This window comes from Agelaius tricolor, unplaced genomic scaffold, assembly GCF_023055355.1.
Source record: "Agelaius tricolor isolate 1412-34295 unplaced genomic scaffold, bAgeTri1.0.p SCAF_59, whole genome shotgun sequence".
Lineage (NCBI taxonomy): Eukaryota > Metazoa > Chordata > Aves > Passeriformes > Icteridae > Agelaius > Agelaius tricolor.
The window spans coordinates 266779-291517 of NW_027269319.1; the positions used below are offsets into that span (position 1 = coordinate 266779).

Below are 24739 nucleotides of genomic sequence, written 5' to 3' on the forward strand. Positions count from 1 at the left end.
AATGTGATGCCTCTGCTGCTGGTGCAGGTTATTCTTTCACTGTAGAGTGTTTATGTGTTGCCTTAAGCCATCAGTGATTATATCTCCTCTAGCCAGGAGAGGAAGTTATTTTTTGAAGTCAGCTGTAAAGGTGGATGCCATTCAACACAATGGAAAAAAAAAAAAGTGTTAGACAAACAGAAGAAAGAAGTATTTAAACTTTAATCAGTGCTTTTAGATATTTTATGTAAGATTGAGTATTTTGTTTTCATTTTGTTTTGGTCTATATAACTTGTTTTTAAAAGAATTGGACCTGTGGTAACAGTTTCACACATGCCCTTCCATTTCCATAAATGGTTCATTGAAGATGTACTAAATTGATGTTCAAAAACCTGTGGCCATATCTGAGTTCTTAACAACTTTTCATGGCTCTGTTAAGTGAACTTTACTGACAATGTCAAACCATCTCCCTCAGTAACTTAGCTTGGAGATGAGAGATCTTTGTGCCAAGGTGTCTTTATGCAGTCCCATTCAACAGCAAGGTGACAAGCCACAGTGAAACAACTCCCAACACAAAGAAACAGCATTAGAAATTTATTCAGAATATAAGAACATTTGTAAAATAAGTGTTATAAATGCCTCTGTATAAATAAATGCAGTTTTTATAATTCTATATCAAATGAACGCAAAATAGCTATTTTACAGCTGCTTGGAAACGAAAAGGTAGCAACACATTTAAAGCTAATTCAGTAAGGTGAAAAGTTTCTAAAGTTACAATTCATGGTGCAGTATACTGGAGGAGGAGAAAAGTAACAAAACCAGTAGAACATGACATGAATGCAAACTTAGTCACACGTGCTTTGCAAAAGCTAACAGTACATTCAAGCTGGTGAAGATTTACACATAGAATTAGAAAAAAAGTGATTTTTTTCTAAGCACTCAGTGAAATAGAAAAATTTCATGCACTCTGGTGACTTAAGAAAATCAAAAAACGTCCACTCATTAATTCATGAATGGACTTAGGTTGGCAGGAATCACCTTTTTTTCTTGCTTTGCAAATTTATTATTTCTGCAACAAGCTTTAAGAGAGTTAAGTTGCTGTAACTCTGCACTGCACACTCAGGTATTTCTGGTGTGCTGGTACTTCAGAGTTGCATAAAAGGAGTTTGAGGTTTTTTTGGCATTTTTTCTGAGGGTTGGTGCCATTTGAATGGGGTACACTGGAGCTGAAGCTGATTATAACTAATGAACAGTTTTCACAGCAACATTAAGCCTATGACCACTTCCCAGATGCAGTAGCTGCTTGCTGAGGGAAATAAATCAACTGGTGGTCTGGCAAACTATGGCTACTGCTGAGGCTGGATGGTACCAGTGCTGCTTTTACATCTACAACCCTTATGGGGAAAAAATGGGACTGGTTTACATTTACTGATGATTTATAATTCTAATGCACTTCTAGAGCACAGCTGGCACAGATGATTTGTGCTAAATGTAGTGAAATAATCAGCAAATTGTCAGGCCTGGAAAAAACACTGAGGCTGCAGCTTCTGTGTAAGAGTATCTGAATTTCTTACGGAAGAAACTCTTCCGTTTGAGGGCACTGAAGCACTGGCCCAGGTTGTGCAGAGGAGTTGTGGCTGCCCCATCCCTGGAATGTCCAAGGCCACGTTGGATGGGGCTTGGAGCAACCTCGTCCAGTGGAAGATGTCCCTGCCCACAGAAAGGGATTGTAACAAAATGATTTTTAGGGTCCCTTCCAACCCAAACCATCCTGTAACTCCATTAATCTAAATAGGGGGAAAAATGAGCCTAAGAGGCAGCTCAGTGCAGTATGGTTCCTGTCTTCTCCAGTGAAAGGTATTTCACGTGGACATTCTGAAGTGACCTCAAGTCACACGGGTGTTTCAGATGCTGGAAGACAAAAGTGTAACTACATTTTTGCCACAGCACATGGTGGATACTTTCCTTTGTGGTTCTTCAGAACAAGTGTGCTCAGCTGCTGAAGCTGATGGCAAACCCCCACCCTCCGGGGCGTGAGAAAATTGGGCCTAAAAAGGGGAAACACCATAGAGAACTGCTAAGCAGAACCACAGAGACAGAAAAAATCAATCTCCTCCCTCAAGAGACTCATTTGCAATAATTTCTAGTCACATTATAAATTAAGAAGTGCAATTATTCTGAGAAAGAGGACTGATAAAAACCAGAACATCACTACCTAAAAATTTTGAAATCAGCATTGTTTTAATTTGCTGTTGCAATCAACCACATGTGATGCTGGCTTTGTGGATGATGTACTAGACTCCAGAGAAGTAGGAACAACTACTCTAAGGACAGAAGACAACAGCAGCTACAGCAGTAAGAGATGGAAAACCAACTGCTGCACTTCCAGATGTAACCAAGACTTAACAATAATGCCACATTCTGAACACAAATTCCTGCAACTATGTTGTCTGACCTAACCCAACAGTAGGCAGAGTTCTCTCAAATATTTCCTTAGTACTAGTAATGGGAGCAATAAATGAGAAAAGTTATCATAATTCTAAATACACTAGTAAAAAACTTGAGGTGCAACTCAACATGTAAAGCAAAAACGATAAACATCTCCTGAAATCAGATTCACTGAAAATCAGCCTGGAAAATGCAAAGCAGAGGCATAACACAGCAGTAGGCTAACACAGTGAAGGGACTATAGCTTGGCTTTTTAAAAACACACATAAAGCTTTTTTACATACTCTGTCAAAAAAAAAAAAAAAAAAAAAGCAAATTCTGAATATAACAGGTGCTATGGCAGACTCCTGTATTTTGATCCCTACAGAAATCAACCTGATCCCCATGATTTGCTTAATGTTCATTTACCTAACAAGCCAAAATTTGCACTTCAGTCAGTTTGATAATACAGTAATACATGATTTAAACAAGATAATGTTAGCAGTAACAAAAACTAACCTAAGAAAACTGTAAGACTTCACCATTCACATTCTGTTTGTGGCTGGATATCCATACATCTACACATCTATAATTTTGTGCCTATGCATTCAATATTAAACAGGTACATTATTTAAGTACCTTTTTTTGGTCAAAAAAAAAAGGATAAAAAGAAGACATTCTACCTCTTGATCACAGTAAGTTGTAAGAAGCACAACACACATGACAAAAATGGCCCAGCTTCTTAAAGAAAACCTTGGATAGAGTGTATATAGCAAGAAAAAACAACTTTTTCTACAAAGTAGTTGCAAACACCATGCAATATAAATACCAGGAGGTCTTCTGTAATTTCTTACCCACCCTTGGCACAGAGTGTCTGTGTGGCATGGTGAAACCCACAGCCTTTGGCCATTGTATGCACTGTAAGAATTACACTTTTATCATAATTCTCAGAGATGCAACTATGCTTTCTTTGTTTTTTTCCCAAACCAACAGGAATTTTCCTACCTGACCTGCACTGTGAGCAACAGAATTGCAGGCAGGACGAAAAGAAAAAGCCAGCCAGGCTGTCACCCCCACTCTGCAACTGCCTGTTTGGTGGTGTAACCACAGCAGCGAGTCATGAGGATACTGTGGACTTGTGTGCAGAGAGCTCAGGGACTGGGAAAACGTCACATAATCTCCAAACTACCCAAATGAAAACCTCTTAACATGAATTATTCTGCTGTGTGACACTGTCACCCATGGGTGACAGGGAAAGAGAAGCTGTATGAATACAGACATAACAACACAGACAATGAACACAATTATAGCATGATAATTCAGGCACTGCCATTTTACATTGTGAAACAGTCCTTAAGGTTAACACTTTTATTATCCCCATGATACCTCTCTGGGATCCCAGAGAAGGAGCTTTTAAGTTTTGTCAGCATTGACAATCAGAGCTTTTAACATTTGAAGCTACCCAGAAGTCAACCTCCAAAAGAAAGTAAGTTGTAATGGCACTAAGCATCCTTCAACGAGATGCACTTAAAGTGAAGTTTCATTGGTGTGTGGTCTGGAGTTCTCTTCTTCCAGTAAAGCTATTCTTTGTTTGAGCATTCTTACTTGGGTTTCATGTCTCTCCACCATGGCCATCATTTGTGATTCCAGTTTCTTCAGCTTGTTTTGATGCTTTTTCTTTGCTTTTTCATAAGCTGCTACCAAGTTGCTGTTAAAAACACAAGGCATACAAGGTAATTCAAACAAGGCTTGTTTCAGAGTAAGTGCTACAAAAAATCTACCCCAAAGACCCACCTTCAGGGAACTTCAAAGGCTGAGTACTGATCCCCTTCCCAGCATTTACCAGTGCTTTAAAATGGATTAGATCCAAACCTTTCTGATCCAAACCTAGATCAATGCTCATGTCTGTGTCTTTCCTGGGGCAAGCACATACCTTTTCCAGTAAACTGGTAAAGAAAACTAAATATGGTTCTAAGAGACAGATGGAGGTTGCTGTTGATGACCTCTCATACCACTGTTTATGAGTGAAGATCATACCACAACATCAGATGTGATTTATAAAAACATTGCATGGCCAGAAACTGCTTAGAAAGTCAAGGACTGATTCTGCATTTTTCATTTTAAAGAAGTAAGATTTATGTTCAGAGGACGGCATCTTGTGCTAATTTGCTAGCTGTTGAGTAGCTTCTGTGCCTCCACCTTGACTGGGCTGGAAAGTTTGAGATGGGTGCTGCTTCTCACCACAAAGGCTTTTAAATGCAATTTAAGGAAAACCACATTGTGAGTCAGAGGCTGCTTGCAGGAAGGGCAGCTGCAGTCCACCATATTCCTAGGCCATCCCAATACAGTACAAGAAAAGTGCCCTGAGTGAGCAATGGAACTCAGGTGTGATCATCCAAGACATTTTATTAATAAAGACGTTGGAGCCAAAGAAAAAGGAGGAGTTAAAAACAAAGTAACAGATTCATAAATATTTTTGTTTGCTTTTTAAATTGTGCAATCACTACTAGAAACTCAATTGAGATTAACCTATTTCCCTGCTTTCTCTTCTTAACTACGTAGTTGTCAGTGGCCTGCATGGGAGGTTTGTACCTCCCCCTTCTCTAACTATAACCCTGGAGTGTTGACATGTGGACGAACATGAGGGTCCTGAAACTTCTCATTAAGGTAAGTGGAATATTAGTGTTTTACAGGAACACTACAGCAAAAATAAACCAATAATGCATCCATCTGCTGGTAGATCCTTTACCTGTTTGCCCTTTTAAGGTCATTAACAAATTCTGCAGACTGCTGATGTCTGATTTCACTGCTCTTTGTGAGTCTCTCCAAAGCACTCACTAACTCCTGCACTCTTGCTTTCAGTTTCTTCTCCCTGGATCAGGAGAAAAGGAGGTAGAAAACGATTTTCAAAACAGAAATAGTACTTCAGCTTGGAAGTGTATCAACAGTTGTCCTGTGCTGGCTTGACATGCTGCAAATATTTTCCTTACTATTACTAGGATAATAAAAGAGGTAGTTCTTACATTAAACTTTTCCAAAGATTGGTATTTATAACATTCACCATTTTAGAATTCACGATCAGAGAAATAGCAGACAAAAGAGTAAACTAACTTCTCTGGTAGATCATGATGCTGTATGCATTGAATCACACTAATAAATAAGATACATAAATAGCTAATATCTGTACTTACTCACCAACTCTGAACCAAGAGCTAATTACACAAAGTGTGACAAAATAGAAATAAAGTATCTTATAACATTTTCAACTTACAAGTATCTCTATGAGGGAAAGAAAAAGTGAACAAGATAGAAGTTCTGGGCAGGAGCAAGCATTACAGCTGGGGGATTAAGCTGGGTTTAAAACACATTTCCCAGGTAAGCACGTGGCATGAGGCAGGTGCTTCTTCCTGGGGAGATCCCTGCTCCAGAGCTGATGGCTGATGCCTGCTCAGCCCACACCTACACACACATGGGACTGTTCCAGGAGTTTTTCTCTGTGACCCAAACTCTGCACAGATAGCCCAGAGAAAAAAATGTAAGATTTAGAAGGGGGTAAAAAAAAAGAAAAAAAAAGTGTTTTAAGAATGACATGGAGCTGGGCTCAACTGGGACACAGATTTTGCAACATCAAATCTGACACGAGGGAACTTTGTGTGTTTACAAGGAGTCTGTGCTTTGCTGCCTAGAACCACTCTACAGTGATCCACCTCTCCCTCCTGCTTTGTTGCAGTGCTTCTACATGAGCACACTTGTTTTCACCTCAATAACAAGACAACTGCCAGCTCCCATATAAGCCCAATGGGAATTAATACCCTGAAGTTTGTGCAAGCTTCCCCAGCTCTGCAGAGACCACAGGGATCCTCCTGGAATCCCAGCTCAGCAGCATGCAGTTCCCAGGAAGGCCTGGATATGGCAGCCTTTTATCACTGGAGAGAGGGACAGCGCCCAGCTCCAGCAGCAACAGAAGGGCTTTCACAAAGTCAGCTGGGGAAATATTCCAAGTTAGCAGTCTATCCCAACAGACTCCAGAGCTGGGTTACCAGCCAAATGGAAAAGGACATAAGAGGGCCCTTGTTGATGAAGAATCATCAGTATTCTTTGTACGTCCCTTCATTGAAGGAACACACCCTCTGCTTTCAAGTAACACAATATTTCTCCCTTGCAATTAGAAGTTCACTGCCATCCATCCCAAAGGTAAATTTTAATTTTTATATTCTATCTCAGTAGTCAGAAATGCTCAGCACAGTCTACAGCCAAAATCTGTTTTCTGCAAAGAAAACAAGAAGTAAAAGAACCAGAGCACAAACAAGAAAAGATCAGATGTGGCAGAGGCCAGACCTAATGCATTTGTGGCATCGTACTACTGATATGACAGAGCAGAGGAGGGTAAATTTGGTGCTTCTCTGCTCCAACAGCTGCTACATCCAGAGTCTCAGGGGAAGACTCAGTAGCACCAATTCCAGCATAACAACCTAGTGTGAACAGCAAGTCCAGTGGAAGAAACATGCACAGGTTTTAGATGGGCAGAGAAATCTCAAAATCATGTGAGGTTGATCTAACATCATGTCCAGGAAAAGGTGTTGCTGTGGAAACACTGCACACAGTCCCATGTGAAAGAGCCCTGTAGAGCCACAGTTCACTGAAGCTAAACTCCTTCACACACACCTGCTGTAACAAGAGCTGCATGGAAAAGAAACACAGTAGAAAGACTTTGAGGAACTTTTCATGCATGGTAAAGTTTGGTTGCTATGGTGACTGTTACCTGATAAAACAATGATATCACCTTTTGTCTGTTTTTCACTCACACCTTTCAACCAGCCTTGTTCAGCCCAAACTCAGCTAAACATCAAAATATATTTCTTTATATTTGGTCTAAAACATCCTTGTCTTGATGCGTGTCAAAGACACAGAGCCAGCAGAATGGTAAGCACTCTGTTCAAGCTACTTAACTTTCAGATGCCAGTTCTGAACCTTCTGAACCAGGAAACAGTGGGTAACATTTCAAATCTATAGATGACTCAAACTTACACTGGCACCAGTAAAATACATGTATTTCTTTTGGCTTTTCAGTATGTCTTGCAGTCAGTGAAACAGCACTAGATAATACCTACTCAACCTTAATCTCATGGAAAGCAACAGGTGGTTTGATTGCATGTGCTGAAATATTTCAAAAATCTGAAAAAAACAACACATAGGGATCTACTTTTACACCCTTTTACAATTTTAAAACTGCCTATCTAAATATCTTTACTTCAAGAGACATTTCATAGAACAAGTCACACCTGAGGAGCCACACGCAGCAGCAACAGCAAATGCAGAGCAAACACCTTGGGTTTCTCTGGGAAATGAAGATGCACAGGGTTAATGACTATTACACACTAAAACATGTAACGTTTTCCCCAGGGTGCCATATCTTCTGTTTGAGCAGCAGCTGAGAGACCTCAGAGCTTTAGGTCACAGGCTGGTAAGAACCCCGTGCCTCACAGTGGTTACTCCCCCTGCTTCCCTCAGTTTCAATCACTGATCACCTCAGTTTGGCCAGAAATTGTCCACACTTGTTTTTCCTCAAAACTGACTGTGTAGTTAGGCAGTGAATAGCAGCTATACAGAATCCTGAGGTGTTGTCCTAAGGGGATTTCCAGCACCACAGCACTTCCCTGACTGCAAGCTGTGAAAAATCAGCCACTACAGGGCTGAATATGGCAGAATATTTTCAATTTTGCATATGAACCACGTCTCTACAATGAGAACATGTCGAAGTTGCCAAGGATGGAACTGCACTTGATGTGACAGACATATGGAACATTCTATTGATGTAGGCACAGTCTGCTGCTGCCAGACAGTCTTCCAGACCCCAAGATCCAAACTCTCATGGAAAGAGACACACCAAACTCACACTGCTATTGTGCCCCAGGGGGACCTCTGAGTGTCCCAAGAAAGCACTTATCTGTGTATTTTGATGGGAAGAGGGAAGGGGAAGTCTTTTTCAGAGAACACAAATTTTGTGAGCCCCTGACTCCCACTCTATTGGACTGCTCCTTATCCCAACAGCTCCTCCTCCAACTGGCTACTGCAAGCTGGGGCTGCAAAAAACACAGCCACGACACTTCATGAACGCAGGGAAAATGAGCAAGTATTCCCAGAAGAGGGAACGAGCCTGTGATCTGAGGGCATAGCTCACTTCCAGCACAAGGGCTCCCTGCTGCTGAGAAGTCAGCTGGGGAAATTCCTGACTGCTCCCTTTCCAGGGAAAGGCTCAGAATAAATGTATTCAGGGCCTACAGCCTATAACATCAGCTAAAACCACTATTTTCAGTGAAATGCCTAATATGCTGGTAATAAAGACTTTTGTTTGGTATTTTCACAATCAAAACACTCAGTGGGCAGTTGCATAGTGGTTTTCAAGGATTCTTTGCTTCAGGATGGCTGAATAGGAAGGGGCTAACTAGTGTTCTCTGGTTTCAATGCTGCCACTTTGGACAGCAAGAATTCTGCCAGGGCCATAAAGGAAACTGTTTCTGCCTCCACACACTGACACCATGTTTCGCACACTGTAATGTAAGCAAGGTCATGAGCACCTTATATTTTCCCTCCTGTCTGGGCTTTTCTAGACTTGTTCAGGTTTCATGTGCCAGAAGTCTTCCCAGATTTTCCTGCTCTTGCTGATTTCATTGAAAATTCCCCAGTGCTGCAAACGGGAAGCTGCTCTTCTCTGGCACGCAGAAAGTTGATTTTTCTGCCCCTGGCTTGGTGCTAGCTCCTTTCTTGTGAAAGCTACCAGCCCTCTGCCCTGGGGTCAAGAGCACCACAGCTCTTGCCAAATCTGAAGCAAAAGAGGAACAATGAGCTCTCTCCAAATGAAGAGGTGAGAAACTTTCCCACAGCCAGGCAGAGAACTCTTGCCATTCCTAGGACACATCTTCTTACCCATCAAAAGAGATCTGCTGTGGGCAGATCCCTTCAAATCCTGGCTCTTCCTGAGGAGTGGGATGACCAGGTTCAGCCCAGCACCTGCCCCTGAGCTCTGCAGGCACAAAGCCTTGATGTAGCCGGACCAGCAGCAGCCAGCCCCGGGCGACAGATAATTCCTGGCAGAGCTATCCATGCTGGAAGAGCAGGCCCAGGCCACGGGGGTGGGGAAGGGGAGGGAGGGAAGGTACCTCCTGCACGGTCCATAGCTATCTTAGCTATCTTCGAGGCCTCTACTTTGAAAGGAAGGTACTTCCCATTCCACACTCCACTCCACTCCTACTCCTTCCCTGATATCCTCCTGTTGTAATGAACCCAGCACCATCCCTCACTCCCCTCTCTTTGACTTTTCCAGTTGAACAGGGTGACACATGATTGTTTTTCCTAGGCATTTGACTCCTCTCCTCTCAGGAGATAACAGCTGGACATCTAAAAGGAATGCAGATAAATTCTGTCTTCATCAGCAGTCTAAACTAACATCTTACATCAGGCTGGCATGCAGAATCCCCAAGCTAATTCGAATGCACGCCTGTCTCACTGGTCTGGCTTAGCCTGCTAAGGGAAACAACCAGAATATAATAAATGTTTTAAGGAGGCAACACTTCACAAATGCCAAGAGAGCCAACCCCTTCAAATGCCATGTCTTCCTGGTTCACCTGCTGAAGCACCACCCGTGCTTGCCAGCTACCTGTGCACAGGACGCCTTTCCCTTTGCAGAGGTGACAGAGGGTGCTTCAAAAACCACTTTACTGGTGTAAAATACTCTACTGCTTTTTTTGCTGATTGCCAAGATGCTCAGAACAGATCTCAACACAGGCATGTTGTTACACCACCTGCAGTGGGGAGACAGGCCAGGTGTGGTCCTGAAGCAATATACTGGCAGCAAAAAGGGAGAACAGCCCTGGAGGGAGGCAGCAGCATGCCTGCTACACTCGGTGCTCAAACCTCCCACCCAGCTTTGTCAACCCAGCCTGGAAGCTCTCCAGACCTGGAGCTATTTGGAGCTCCCTGTGATGATTATATTGAAGTGCATAGCAGCTCAGCAGTTCAGATAACCACAGGGTGGTAAGAACTACTTACCATGTCAAAAATGGAGAAAAAGACAAATCATGGCTGTCTGTGAGGCATATGGTAAAAATAGTTACTCAAGGTGCTTCTAAGCAATCTGTCCCTGATATCACCATGAGTCACTTCTCCTCTTGTGAGAAGGTTTCTCTTAGTGAGATTCTCCAGAGGGATTTCCAGAGACAGGCCATGCCTTCTGAAACCCCCTGGAAGCCAAGGGAAAACCACAGCAGGATACTGGACAGTCACAAAAAAGAGACATCTCTGAAATTTTCGATGACTGCAAGCCGTACTAGTGTCTGGCTTTCAAATGCCTCAGGGTTGCTTATCTCCTCATTTAATTGATGTGGTAATTGGAGAACAGAAATAAGCAAACACTGACAGAAAGCAGCCAAAGATGCATCAGTAGGTCCAGAACACAAACCTCTGTCTCTCTCCCTCTACTTTTACCCACTGCATGTTTGTCCAGTACCTTGGTCAAAGAAAAGTCTAAGAGTAATTTTAAATATGAATGGTTATGCTATGTTTTAGACATTTCTGTTTCCATTTCTGAGACAGCCTTACCGTGCTCAGCGAGGCCTGAATTTCATCGATGAAATTTAATGAATGCTGCTATCATGAAACTAAGGTCAGCCCTTGAAAATATGCAAGCTTAAGATGCCATCACATGAAGTTCATGGAAATTTAAAATAAAGGAAGGTGCCTTGATTTCTCTCTCACTGACATCGTGTCAGGAAGTAGTCACTGCCATGCCCTGGCCCAGTGTTCTATTGAAATGTTTGCTCTCTGAAAAGAAGTTTGGCACGAAACACAGTTGAGGTCTTCAGACAGGGATAAGGACGTAAGAGTGCAACAAACATTGTACTGTCCCAACAGACACCAGGAAATTATGGCAATAAGATGAGTTTTTCATGTCTTACTAGAAATACCTGCAGCTTCCACTCCAGAGAGGTGGGACCACAGCTCTGTGCAAAATGCACCTTTTGTTAACAGAAGAAGAGTTCTTTGCCAGTCTACTGACAACTACTCATTTCTCTCTCCACAGTGACTTCACAATTAGTAGCATCCCTCACTATCTCTTCGTATAGAAGTCGTCAGGCATGGTAAATATAAAGATCCTTTGCAGTGTTGCCAGACGGAAAGTCACTCTTTTGTGAGGGAGATACTGAAACATGTCTAGACTGACACGATTCATCTAATCCTGGCACAGCCATCGAGGATCATAATTTTGTGCCAAATAATGATGCAGCTGAAGTCTGAACAGTCAATCTAGTTACAAAGTGTTTTGCCTGCCACGGTCCTTGCCCGGTACTGCTAGATCCTTCCTAGCCAAGCATTTTAATGATTTATAAATGATTCTATAATGTATGAATAAAATACAACCCTACACAGACAGAAAAGCTACCAGCAGCTGAAAATACAAGCATAGACCACAGGAGGACCTCACAGGAGGAAAAAGTCTCAGTCTTGCCAGCTTGGCCATTTTCACAGAATGCAAGTAGAAGAAAGTAACTTCTTAGTAGAAGAAAATATTCGTTCTATCATCATTATCATCAGCCTTCTAAAGCAGAATAGAATTCTTACTGCCTCCCCCCTGCCACCTCCAACGCATTTACTTGCATTAAAGCATAACCTGGTATGTGTCTACTGAGTTACAAATTCATACAAGTCATGTACAGTGCTCCCTGTCCTGCCCCAGCAGAAGAGACCAAACCAGCAAGAAAGAGAACTCATTTAAGGTCTTCCCCCAGAGACTGCGTCATGTGTCTGATTTTGGGATATTCAACCAGATCTTGTCTTATAAAACTGGCCTCTGGCACAACCATCAAGGTGTCAGCACCGGGCCATGAGGCTGCTGAGAATACATTTCTACCCTCTCAAGAGTAAGGTATTTCCTGCCAAAAATCTTGTTTATGAATGTGTCAGACTCAAGAAAGAAGAGGCTTTGTGCCCATTAAAGCACTTCATCATTCCATTAAGAAAAGACAGAGGGAAAATCAAAACTTAAAGGCTCTGGCAGAAAGTGTTTATGTTTGGCTGGAATAGAATATGTCTGAATTAGTGAGCTTAGCCTGCAACACCAGAAATTGGTGTAATAGATGTAGCTTTAACAGCATAGGACTTAAAGATAATTTACATTTCTCCCAGCTAGCATAGTGACCATCTAAAAGACAAGTGAATTCTGTAAAAAGCCAGTAACAGGGGGTTTTATGCTGAGCACTACTACGGGAAATCCTGTTCCTGAGCTGTTCTAGAACAAATACGTTATTATTATTATCTTCATCTACACAATAGATGAAGAACTGCTTCTGCCTTGAATTTCTGCTGATGGGCACTACCAACAGAACTTTCACAATACACTACTGGATTTCAGATTTACAAAAATATCCACATCTGCAGAGAGAAGCCAGCCTGGCTCTCTGGATGAGATTGTTCTGCTGCATGGCCATTTGCAGACAATGAGCAAATAAAAGCTTCCAAACTACACCAAAACACAAAGCATAACTACGTCCTGCTGTTTTATTTGCGTTTCACTCTGTTTCAATTAACTGAGAAGAACCTGACAATTTAATAGCAACAGAAGGACAGAATGGGAAAGTAGCAGAGGAGGGAGCAACCAGACAGCTTTGGTCTCTGTAATGATGGGATAAGGAGGGAACAGGAAGCAAGGCTGCTGATTGATATCACATGCTCTGATAAACAGACTCAAAAACCAATGGATTTCTGCCCCTATCCTTGCAATTGCTGTCCCCTCAACAACTGTCTACTGCCTGGAGAAACAATAGGGAGAACCAATTGCTGGACATATGCACCAATTGTAACCAGTCCTGAAACAGTCCTGAATGCTGGCATTTAAATACTGCCTCTGGACCACAAAGCATGATTTGCACTTGTTTCACATTTCCTCCCACTTCCACCCCTCAGCAAACACAGTTACTGGGACTAATACCTTAAATGTATTTTGTATACAATATACAATACCTTTGTATTCTGGTCCTACTTCCTTGGCAAGGTGAGGAGGATGCACCCACAGAGGAGAAGGGACTTTGATAAGTTTTAGAATTCTTTTGTGGATTTGCGATAGTCTAAATATCACTGTGATATTTGAGGACCCATTTGTCCAGAACAGTTAGGGACTTCTGGTATTTTTTAGCATAGCTGTGGCTAAACAGGTTGCAGTAAGCTTTCTCCATGTGCTAGACAGACCTTCAATTGACTTGCAGAGACAGGACTTCAGGGTAAGGAGGGCTAAGCATTCAGCCTGATCTGGCTGGCACACTGAATAGGGTGAAAAATACCCTGTCTACACAGCTTGCAGGAGCTGTGCTTGAGCCCCACTTGCAGCAGCAATCACATTTAGTACAGCTGTATTTCCATTACACAGAGAGCCTTCACAATTTATGTACAGTTTAATCCGATTATTTTTCTTCTCCATTTCTGCCTGACAAACTGTACTTGTGAGGCTCTTGGCTGGAAATCCATGCTAATCAACTTAAGGCCTAGTAGATAAAGCAAGGTTGTTTTCTCTGTGTTGTCAGCAAACCACATTTCATGACTATACTCAAACCTCTGTTAACTAAGGTCATTGGCATCTTCTGAAAATCCAGGAGCAAATAACAAGAGCCGGAAGAGCAGCAGCTTGAGTGAAGGCAGAAAATGCTGGTGGAGCAGCTCACAGCAGTGAGCAATGTGGGGGATACAGGGGAGGCCAATGGCTCTCTGCAATGTTTATGTGAATTACTTTGCTGATGGGTTCTATCCACCCACACACAAATGAGAGTTTTGATTATTTTACCCACAGAATTTTGTTCCCTGCATCATGCAAACTAAGTACTCAGCAACTGCCAGACTACTAAGCAAATGGTAGGAGATGTATTGATTCTGCAGTGGTAATGATCTTACATTTTCACATAATGCCTTAAGTGTCCCTGGGCACAGCACACGTTGCACCTATGAAAAAAAAGCACCTCAGGAGTGAAACACCACAGCTGTCTGAAAGGACATTCCACCATCAAAGAAGGTGCAAACACCGGTAAAGCAAGACACACTCTTCCCAGCCAAAATTCTTAGCAGCATTTTGGACAGGTTCTAAATATAACAACCCGATTAGGTACTAGATAGCCATTTCTTGGTAAAGGTGGAACAAGTATTGAAACTATTATCGAAACGATGAATTTCTTTGTTATTATGTTTATCACACAGCTGGTGAAGGAAAAACTGCTGCACAATCAAGTATCTAGCTAATGTATAACTGTACTGAAAGCTTAGGCTTAAAACCTGGCTGTTGTTAAAAGCTGTTTGTCAAGACATCAATTTTCTCTCCCATTGGAAAGCTAATGCCTCACACAATGTCATTTGTAATTGAACAGTGGCTCCACTTACATACTCAGGAGGCAAATGGAGCATCTGAGTCATCAAAATGCCTACAGTTCTCACTCCTGTAACTCCTACCCAAATTCTAACCTGCAGCCAACTGTCTTAACCAAAGATCACACTTCAAATCCTGTCTTTACTAAGCATTTTCTTAACACACAAAAGAAATGTGCATGTCACTGTTTTATGTTTCATAGTCTTGCCTGATAGTGGTCATTACTGCCATTTTGAGGGTTTCTTTTATTTCTAAAATTCAACTGAATTCTGGAGAACCTCAAGGAGAATAGAGTTGAGCACCAGGAGCTAAAGAACAACAGCAGGAGAGAGGGGAAAATTAGAAGGACTTTGATAGTTCTCCTTCTCACAGGACAAATCTGTGATCACTCTTCAAACCACTTGAGAGTTAGAGTGAAGGCTCAGAAATAAACCTTTCCCTGGACCTACAGGACAAGTCCTGACCCTGGTCAGGGAAGCTGTGCTTACCTCCTGAGTGCATTTGTCAGCTCAGCAGTCAGTTCACTCTCATTGTATGGTCTCAGCTCAGCAAGGGTTAGCGGTGTTGCGGTGCCATCACTACATTCCTGACAAAGGAGGAAAAGCCACCTGATTAGAAATTACTGACCATCTTAATGGGAAAATTCTGAAAGCCTCTTAGTTTACAGCTACTTTTAAAAAGGAGGTGAAATAGACAACACAATGCTACAGCAACACAGCAGGGTATCATCATACCAAGAAATGGACTAAACAGATTAATACTTCACAAATGCCTCTAAATGTTTTTTAAAACACCACAGCTCACCGACTTGCAGAATTCTGCTACTGTGTGCAAAACTGCAACTGCCTTCCTTATATTTCTTTTGACACCAGACATGAAACAAAGAGGCATCGGGATCAAGAAATTCCGATGACGTATTGCCAGGAATAAGGAAGTAAGATGTTTTGTCTTGGTTTTTGTTTTTAAACACATTATTGACATTTTCTGGGGCCACAGCACTAAAAATAAGATAAAGTTTTCCAAGGTATTTATTTCTTAATGGAAATTATTACTGCAAATGCAGCAATCTGTTTATTCTGCATTATTTTGCATTAAGGGGAGAAGAGTCTTCATTCTCAAATTATTACAATCTGACTTGGAGAAAGAGATTGTCATTACAATGCTCTAAATGCTGCATAGAAATGAGTGCTAATGGGAGAATGGCATTTTGCTTAGACTCCCTTCCAGTGTTTCTAGTGAGTGGTAACAGGCAAAACACATGCTCAACCACAGCAACTTGTATGTCTGGCAAGACTGGCCTTGTGGTAGTCCTCAAAACACCCTTATTTGCGCCCATGCCTAACACCAATTCTTCAAAGTCCTCAAGTAACAGCATGGAAGGAACCACCTCACAACTAGGGAAGAGATGGAAGATCTGCATATAGACAAAATAAGAGCATGATTAACATGCTAAAGACTGCAATAGGGACAGGAAAGGTTTAATTAATCATGTTTACAACTTTGGAAATGTAGCTTGACTCCTGACCTTGCCCAGTTTGTCTCTACTTCCGCTGCTGGTTGAGCTGAGAGACCTCATTCTCTGCTCTTTTTGTTCTTCCACTTCAGACTTCAAGTGCTCTATATGGACAAGGTAGGCCTGCTCCTGAGCCTCTCGAGTGCTCAGCTTCAATTCCAAAGCCTTCTTCTCCTTCTCCAGCAGGTAAAGCTGCGCCTTGAGCTCTGCCATCTCTTCCTGTTGAAGAAACATTGTATTATTGCATGCTGCTTCATGGGACTAGGTACCTAATGAAAGATGAGATTAAACAAGATTTTCATCCACTCTTATAACCTAAGTAGTCTTTTCATTGAGAAAACTATCAACATCCAGATGACTTTTTATAATCACACTGCTATTTGTCAAAGACCTGTATATCTTCAGTCTGAGTATGATGACCCCTGCCACCCCTTTATCATCTTCAGGAATAAGCTCAGAAGCAAAATTAGAATTAGACTATCAGAGATCTGAGAGGATTGCCACAGCTGCTGAAATTTCTCTGGTTCTACTTTGTCCTTCAGAGACCATTGTCTTAAAAGCAGAAGTGTATGACTTTCAAACATCTCCCTAAAAGCAAGATTTCAGTTTCTTATTAATATCCAAAAATTAATCTCATTACAGTGGAAGGGGTTTGAGAGACTACGACCTATTCCTGCCTTGTAATACCATGTGGTAAAATGAGTTATGTCAAGAAGAGCAACTGAGTATGGCACCATCAGATGTCCATTTATAATTTCCTTCCCCTAGGTGACCAGAATCCCAAGTATACACAACTTGAGTTTGACAGAAAAATGCACTCATTTATTTTCTTCCCTAAATATAATCCACAGAGGATGGACAGTGGTACTTGATAGAAAGAAGCTCAATTCTGAGAGCTGGCTTCTTGTTTCTGACAGGGCTGTCACCTATTGTAACACAATGTCTGCTGCCTAGGGACAGACCTCTGTTTTAACATCTGTCTGACAGTGGCTGGGCAGAAGTTTAAGAGCAGGGCGTGAGTGCAATGACCCTTCTTTAAGACATGCTCCAAAACTCCTGTGAAAAGCAAATGATGGGTTATTCCTGAACCAGAAGGCTCTCTACGATTAACACGTCAGAAATGTTTCTTGTACGAAATGCCTAGTTATTTTCTATACCCAGAAAAACCCAATATCCACAAAACCAAAAACAAAAAAAAAAAGAGATAGTACTAATACATAATTTACATTATGTGCTTAAAACCACCACTAAACAAGCAAAAGACTGCCAAAACAAGCAAACAAAAAAAAACCCCAAAAAACAAAACCCAACCCAGAGTCATGTTTTCACTGTTTAGCTTGCCTTGCCCTAGAGGTCACTTAATGGGTGAATACTACGTTCATGCAGACATTTTCTGCATTACATTTCTCTTGTTCACTATGTAAACACCTCTGAAAGACAGAAGTTTCTTGTTGTGTGGCCAGCCTAGGAACAAGTCACTATTTGTTTAAAACAACAACAATGACAACCAAACAAACAAAACCAACACAAAAAACCCCTAATCACAAAAATAACAGAGGTATCTTGCTTTATTGTTCAAAAATAATGCTGTTCATATTTTAGCCATTATTAACATACATTATACAAAACCAAATCTTTACACATATTTAGACAAACTTTTTATGTTGAAGGGAATTTAAATGCCTACAAAAATTTGCTGTCTGGATTAAGACTAAACACTGTACACAGGTGTATCACAGTTACTAGCATCACTGGCTTATTCAGAACCATGCAAAAACAAAATCCCTATCTTAAAAACCCTGAGAGGCTCGGAAAGGTTTGTATTAAGCTTTAAAGTCACTGATTTATTCATCTGCTTGTTTGTGAACAGAAGGTTAGAAGCATAACCCGTTTCATTCAATGCGGTTTACACAAATTTAGTTGTTAGGCAAACTTACCATTAATTGCCTCTGTCAACAGTAAAAAATGTAAATAATACTGATAAATAATTATGGGGAAATTTTGTTATAGGAGTTGAACTGGATGGTCTGATATACTCAAGTGTATGCATTTAACTTCTTAAGCTTCTACTTCTAAAGCCATTAATCTACTTAGCCTTCTTAGTGAAGGCTGAGAAGTAATTTGAACAGAGTATTTTGACACTTGTATGAATAAAAGATACTTTCAGCTGTCTGAATGGGATGGTCATGACAAAATCTTTCCTGGCTAGAGGATGAAGCCAGGCAAATTCAGCCCAGAAATAAGAGACATTTATTTCCTAAAAAAAAAAGGTAAATTAATCCACTACAATAACCAATGCGTGGAACAGGTTTTTCTTATCATGCAAAGATTTAACTTATTTTTTTTCCATAAATATTCATTATTTTTTTATTTTATCCAAGCTCAAAATAAATTTGAGGATCAATGTTTAACTCCTTTGTTTATGAAGACAGTAAGCTTAGATCATCACATATGAATTCAGCAGTTTGCATCCTGTCCCAGAAGACATATCACGCACCTCCCATATGTTACTCTTCTCATGTCAAAACAATGTGACTTGGAAGTAAAGAAGCAAAAACAAAGCAGGGGAAAAGTTAAAAAGCTTGTGTCAGCCAGCCTTACAGAGGCTCACAGAGAAGGAACAGGAGGGAATGGAAAGGTTGAAGATGGTTATAAATTTGAACTGCAGTTGAGGATTGTGGTATGGACCCATGCAATGCGTGAGGCAGAGTGGCAGCAGCCATTTTGGGAAAATTCAAGTAGTTCAGGTTTACTTAGAGAATCAATATGCAGCAATTTTTCCCATGAAAATATTTTCTAAAGACTGCATCTAAATTTAATTGAAAAGACAGTGCCACCTTCATATATTTACTACTTCCCTTTTCTTCCAGCTACAGATTGCTGTGAAGCAGTTTTGCAGTTTAACACACCTGCATCTTCAGAGTGTGAGCACAAGTGGCATTCACTAAATGAAACCCTGAAGGAGGAGGTAGCAAGTGTCCCTGTTCTAGGGGATTGCAGAAGACTTAAGACAATCCATGCAAATTCGCAAGCTTCAGGTATCAAATCCAGCAGTTATTTTGGGACAAATTAATTTAATATTGAGGGATATTTTGTATTTACAGTCATACATAATCCTGGTTTTGGGCAAAAACTTGAATGAAAATTAAAATCTTCTGATTCAAAATAATCAGAAACACCACAGAATTCTCAAAATCAAAATTTGCATTTGATTTGCTCATGTAGGACTCTAATGTGGTAAAAAGTTTTAAAAGTCACAAAAAGCCACGGAGAACCACAGTAAACAAGGTGGGATGTACCAACCTTCAGAATTAAAACAAACCTCACAGCAGGTAAGTGTCATGCTCTAGTTATCTGTATTTCACTATACAAATCTGTAAGAGCATGAATGGCTGTAACAAAGGTGGACAATAGAATACTTAACATTTTCCACCAAGGACTGTAGTCTCAATGCACATCATGAGCAACATTATCAACACCTGTACACAAAAGAGGAAAAATTATCAGTGTAGAAAGCTGAGACTTCTTATCTAGATTAAGTCCTTTGAAATGCAGAAAGGCTGTAAACCAAGAATTATTTACACCCATCAGAAGTAATCTCCTTGCTAACTGGGGCATGACAACAACTGACCTCAAAGCAAGACTACTCAATGATGACAAACCGTGGACGAGAATGTATTTGAAACGTGGTTAATTATTGCTTGAAGCAAAGAATTGAATTTTATAGGAGTACTGGCAGACCACTACTTCTTACGCTCTGGATTAGTAAAAAAATAATAATAAACAGGGCAGCAGAGAAACAACCCTCAAACTGCCTTTCTAATTAATAATGAAGAACTACTGTAGTAAAGGTACTTCAAACTGACAAGGTGATCAGCTTTTACTGGAAATCAGAAACGGAAGGTGCCAAAAGATGTGCCAGAGATTCCAACACAGAACCAAGTTTTGGGAAGACAGGAGGAGATTGTAAGACCCAGCAATGCTGGGAAATCATCGAGTAGCTTGGTCCAGCTGTATCACCCTTGCTAAGAATGTGGAACAGAGAGAACAAATCAAAAATGCTAAACAATGAAGTCTTCTGCAGTCCATCTGCTTCAAGTTAAATAAAATACTGTAAGGAAACCTAAATTCTCCGTTTGTTTCAAAAGGAGGCATATTTATATGCTGTTCTGTGTAAGATACATGTTTCAAATAATCGATACAAAAAATATACTCAGAAAGCCAAAATGAGTCCTGACCTCAGATTCAACTCTCTTTTACTGCGAAGGGCTGAAGGTAGGTTCACACACCTATGCAAAATGTGTGTCTATTCTGTATGCATTCCACACAACCCAATCAAGAAGAAAATGTTCTTGCAGAGGCAATTCCTGCAGCGAAAACCCAATGTGCCAGGTCCAGTCAAATGGATGCTGTGTGTCAAAAACAAGTCAGATGACTGTTTTGTGAACAAAAGAATAACCAGCACACAGAAGTGTACCAGAAATTATGATATGCAACTGCTGGTGCTCCTGACAGTCAGGGAAGACAAGACCCGTACCTCACAAGGGATACAGCTCCACAGTTTGCCCTTACCTTTAAATTAAAATAAAACTAGGAAAATAAAGTAAGTTAAAATTGAAAAATAGAGGTAAGAATGGTGAACAAGAGATTTCAGGGAAGATCTAGATGCAAAAAAGGAAAAGGAAGTGTGATATCTGAAATACACATCTGATTATCTACCAACATCTTACAGTACATCTTGCATGCTTTCGTTGTGGGGAATATTTTGCTGTTGGTCACAATGTATTCAAACAAGTAACATAATTTTACATCTCCCAACCTCTAGCAAGCAGTCTTTCCTGAACTGTGAATAATGAAGGCATTATTGCAAAACTGCATCTGTCGTCATGGAAAAGCAGCATCACTGAGAACATAATTATCATCACCAGGCTACCGCTTAGCCAGAAGCAGCACATCTAAACAAAAATCTATAACTTTAGAAGCTCATGAAACTATTAGGATTTTCTGTCCCACTCAACACCATCACCTGACATGTCAGCAATTAGCTGGCTAAATTAGCACTTGCTAAAATACAGAAGTTAAACTTAAACTGAATCAAAACCAGACAAATTCTGAATGCAGACATACACTTGTATTGCCTTTGGTATGTTCCTATGTTTTAGTTCACCTCTCAAAATCAATACAGAAGACAGACTTAAAATGATGTAAGCTCTACACCTGGTCAGTAAACATCAGCTTTTCTAGATCACATCTTAGGAGCTGGACATATAAACCAAGGTTTTCTCCAAAACTCTGTTAATTCAAGTCATTACACAGCCTACCCTTTGCTCAGTCTCTGGACTGAGCTATAGATTGCAACAGTGCCTAAAGAACTCAGGACTTGTGACCAACTGCCAGAGAGCATTAGGGATGACATCTGACAGACCATTCCTCCTCCCACACCAATATTAAAAGCAGCTGAATTTGTTCTGCTTCAGTTCACAAATATTCATGATGCACATTTGCTACCTCGTAAGTAATGAACTATCTCTTGGGAAGTGCTGAATCATGGTTTTTTGTCATCCTTGAGCAATTCAGCTGCCATATCTCTCAGAAAGAGAGCATCTGGTTTGTCAAGAAGAGCATTCCAAGTTTAGAGACACAGATGAAGTCCTCCTAATTCAGAACACACATAGCTCATCACACTTAACGCTCTGCCTTCTGTCGCTCTCTGACTACTGGATTTTTGCTGTCCAGATTATGTGTTTCAAAAGTTACCCTTTATTACCCAGTGACCACTATCAAAGCCTCCCATGTGTGTGACTGAGCATGTTTTGTGACACAGAGGCATTGCCAGCAGAGCAGCTCCCCTCTTGGTTATGAATAAAGTACCTTCATTGCCATGAGTTCCTGCATCAAGACTGCATTTTCCAGGTCCAGTCTCTGGTTGTCTCCACGTGGCTTAACATCATAACTAAGGGGATCAATGTGGATGCTTTCCAGCTCCAGCATTGTCAGTTTCACTGCTGCCCTGTCATTTTTCAGCTGCTGGATGTAATCCTTCAGCCGCTGCTCATCTTCCTTTGTAAACTCTGTGTCACAACTGCTTGCTGTTGAGCTGGTAGTACTGGAAAGAGAAAGAATGGCATTAGAAAAAAATATATTTGAAACAAAATCTTAATTTTTACATCAAACACACTCCCAATACTTCATCAACGCATCTGAGTCTTACTTAAAAGCTCACAGAAAGGACAGAGATGTAGCATGGACACTGCAATGTGAGGTGACAAAATTCAGAAAAACATTAATTCCCTAAGCTGCACAAGAAAATTGAGTCATGTGACAACCTCTCTGCAAAGCCAGATATTTACTGATGTCTAACTGAATTACTTTATCTGAAATGGTGTCTTCTGGAAAAAAGTGGTGGATTTTTTTTATTCAAGAAGAAAAAAAAAAAAAAAGCTTAAGACTTCTTAGCAGTAACAGCACAGCAAGCTGCTCAGACGCTGAGTCTTCATCATCTTTGAGAAGAAGCATCTGCTAAAAAAATAGAATGAACCCAGACTTCATCTATCTCTGCTGATGACCATACCAGTTACCACCTCAGATATTTTAATGGATACTTTTAGGAATCAATCTAATGAAAAATCCACTGGCAGATGCCAGGAGAACTTTCAGTTCATGTGAAGGTGTACTCCTCAGCATTCCTTCAGGGCTAGAGTGATTTAAAACTAACCAATGGAGTAACAGGAATTCTAATAAAGAGTCATCATGAAAGACTTGGTGTATCTTCTGAACAAATGAGGGCCCATTACTCTGCCCTGTAAGTGTTTACACAGAGATTGCAGAAAGGGGTAATAATGTCATTAGAGCAATGGGGGCTGAGTGCTGCCTACCCACTTCCATGCATGCCAGTGCTGCAGGGGGCCCAGACTGACACAGCTGTAGCATTCCAGGGCTGAATATAGTTGCAATAACACTAAAAGGAAAATAAAATGCCATGTTGTTTCTATAGCCTCACTCAAAGCTCCCTGCTGTCTCCTGAGGTCCTGTAATCAGCTGCTGGGTGAGGGATAAGTCATCCATTAACTGTGCCTGTTTGGAATGCTAGATGATCTCAGTTATCAGCAGGGGAATAAATCACTTTCTGTATCAAATTGCACTGCTGTTCAACATTTTTGTACTAAGGAAAAAGTCCTACCCGCTAGATGGTGTGAGAGCCAGGATGACGTCCTGAAATATTATGCATGTGCAAAGGGGAAGCCTATCAAGATAGGCTTCATTTTTCTCTTTCCTCTGATTCTACTTCAGCTAAAGCTACACTGATTTTAAAGTGCTTCAAATAATTGCCCATCTTCCCACAAATTCCAAACACAGCCTTGGAGAAGATAGTGAATCGGCAGGTCTAACAAGATTTCTCAAAATCCTTCCCCCTTGTGATGTATCGTATTACAGCTCTTTACTACAGTTCTATGCTAATTTCACATTATTCCTTCCTTTTCTGAGGGTGCCTGCCATAGTCAACACAACTGGCCTTTGCTTTTTGTAAATTGGCCTTTGCTTTTGTTTTCATCCATTTCCTTCTCCAGTGGGGCTTAAGAACACTCAGTACCCAGATACATAGAAACCCTTCCAGGCTGAAACAAATTTTTGTTCATACTATTTCTTGATTAGAAAATTATGAAACACTTACTAAATCTTGCTTTACTGAGCCTAAAGGCATCTTCATGAATTAGATATATTAAAAAAATGAGGACAGACAATGTGAAAAGTACTTTATTCTGTACTGAAGTCATGTTGTAAGTTTTTTCCTCAGCACCCAAAGACTGCAATTGCAGAGCTTTTCTGGATTAAATGTAAAACAGCTGTTGTTGGAGGAAGGATAGCTTTATAAGTCTTGGGGCACAAAGGCCTCATCTCAGCTTTTGCTTGAAAAGGAAAGAAAACCCAGCCTTCCTGCTGCAAATGAAACCTGAGCAAAAAAATGCTGAAAGTTTATTGTTATGCTGAGCTGGACCTCGTACTCCATGCATATTCACAGATTTTGGCCCTTGAAGACCCACAGCTATGCACATATATGTTAGGGGAATGGAGCCCAAACTGAGGAAGGCAGTCTGGGCTGTTGCCAGTGATACTCAGGCTGCTTTTACTTCAGTCCTGGCTGCCTGCCTGCCTGTCTGCAGCTGAGTTGGCTCCTCTGGTGAATTGCTAGCAAGCTGCTCTTCTTCTTCTAGAGTGTTTTTTGTTTTTTTTTTTTTCAGATGTTGGAGGAAGCTCAGCAAGGAGAGGACAAGAACCTTCACCACCCCCTGCATTTAGCAGCACATCCCCACCCAAAAGACTGGAAGCAGCTGGGGTAGAAGGGACAGAAACAGCACTGCAGTGTTTCTGATCTCCCCAGCAACTCTGCCAGGGTGTGCTGCCCCAAAAACCTCACC

At 40.9% G+C, this 24739-nt stretch overlaps 1 protein-coding gene across 2 annotated transcripts in view; it reads right to left on the reverse strand.

Annotated features, from left to right (window-relative positions):
* Nucleotides 1-552: 552 nt before the first annotated feature.
* MCC (MCC regulator of WNT signaling pathway) overlaps nucleotides 553-24739 on the reverse strand; it is a 184166-nt gene continuing 159979 nt past the window's right edge. For both annotated transcript variants that reach the window (XM_071456495.1, XM_071456496.1), the window contains 5 exons: nucleotides 22194-22428; nucleotides 16335-16541; nucleotides 15298-15395; nucleotides 5156-5278; nucleotides 553-4114 (listed from right to left, as the gene is read on the reverse strand). In XM_071456495.1, the coding sequence (XP_071312596.1) occupies nucleotides 3934-4114; nucleotides 5156-5278; nucleotides 15298-15395; nucleotides 16335-16541; nucleotides 22194-22428 (844 nt within the window). In that variant the 3' untranslated portion in view covers nucleotides 553-3933. The remainder of the gene's footprint in view (nucleotides 4115-5155; nucleotides 5279-15297; nucleotides 15396-16334; nucleotides 16542-22193; nucleotides 22429-24739) is intronic.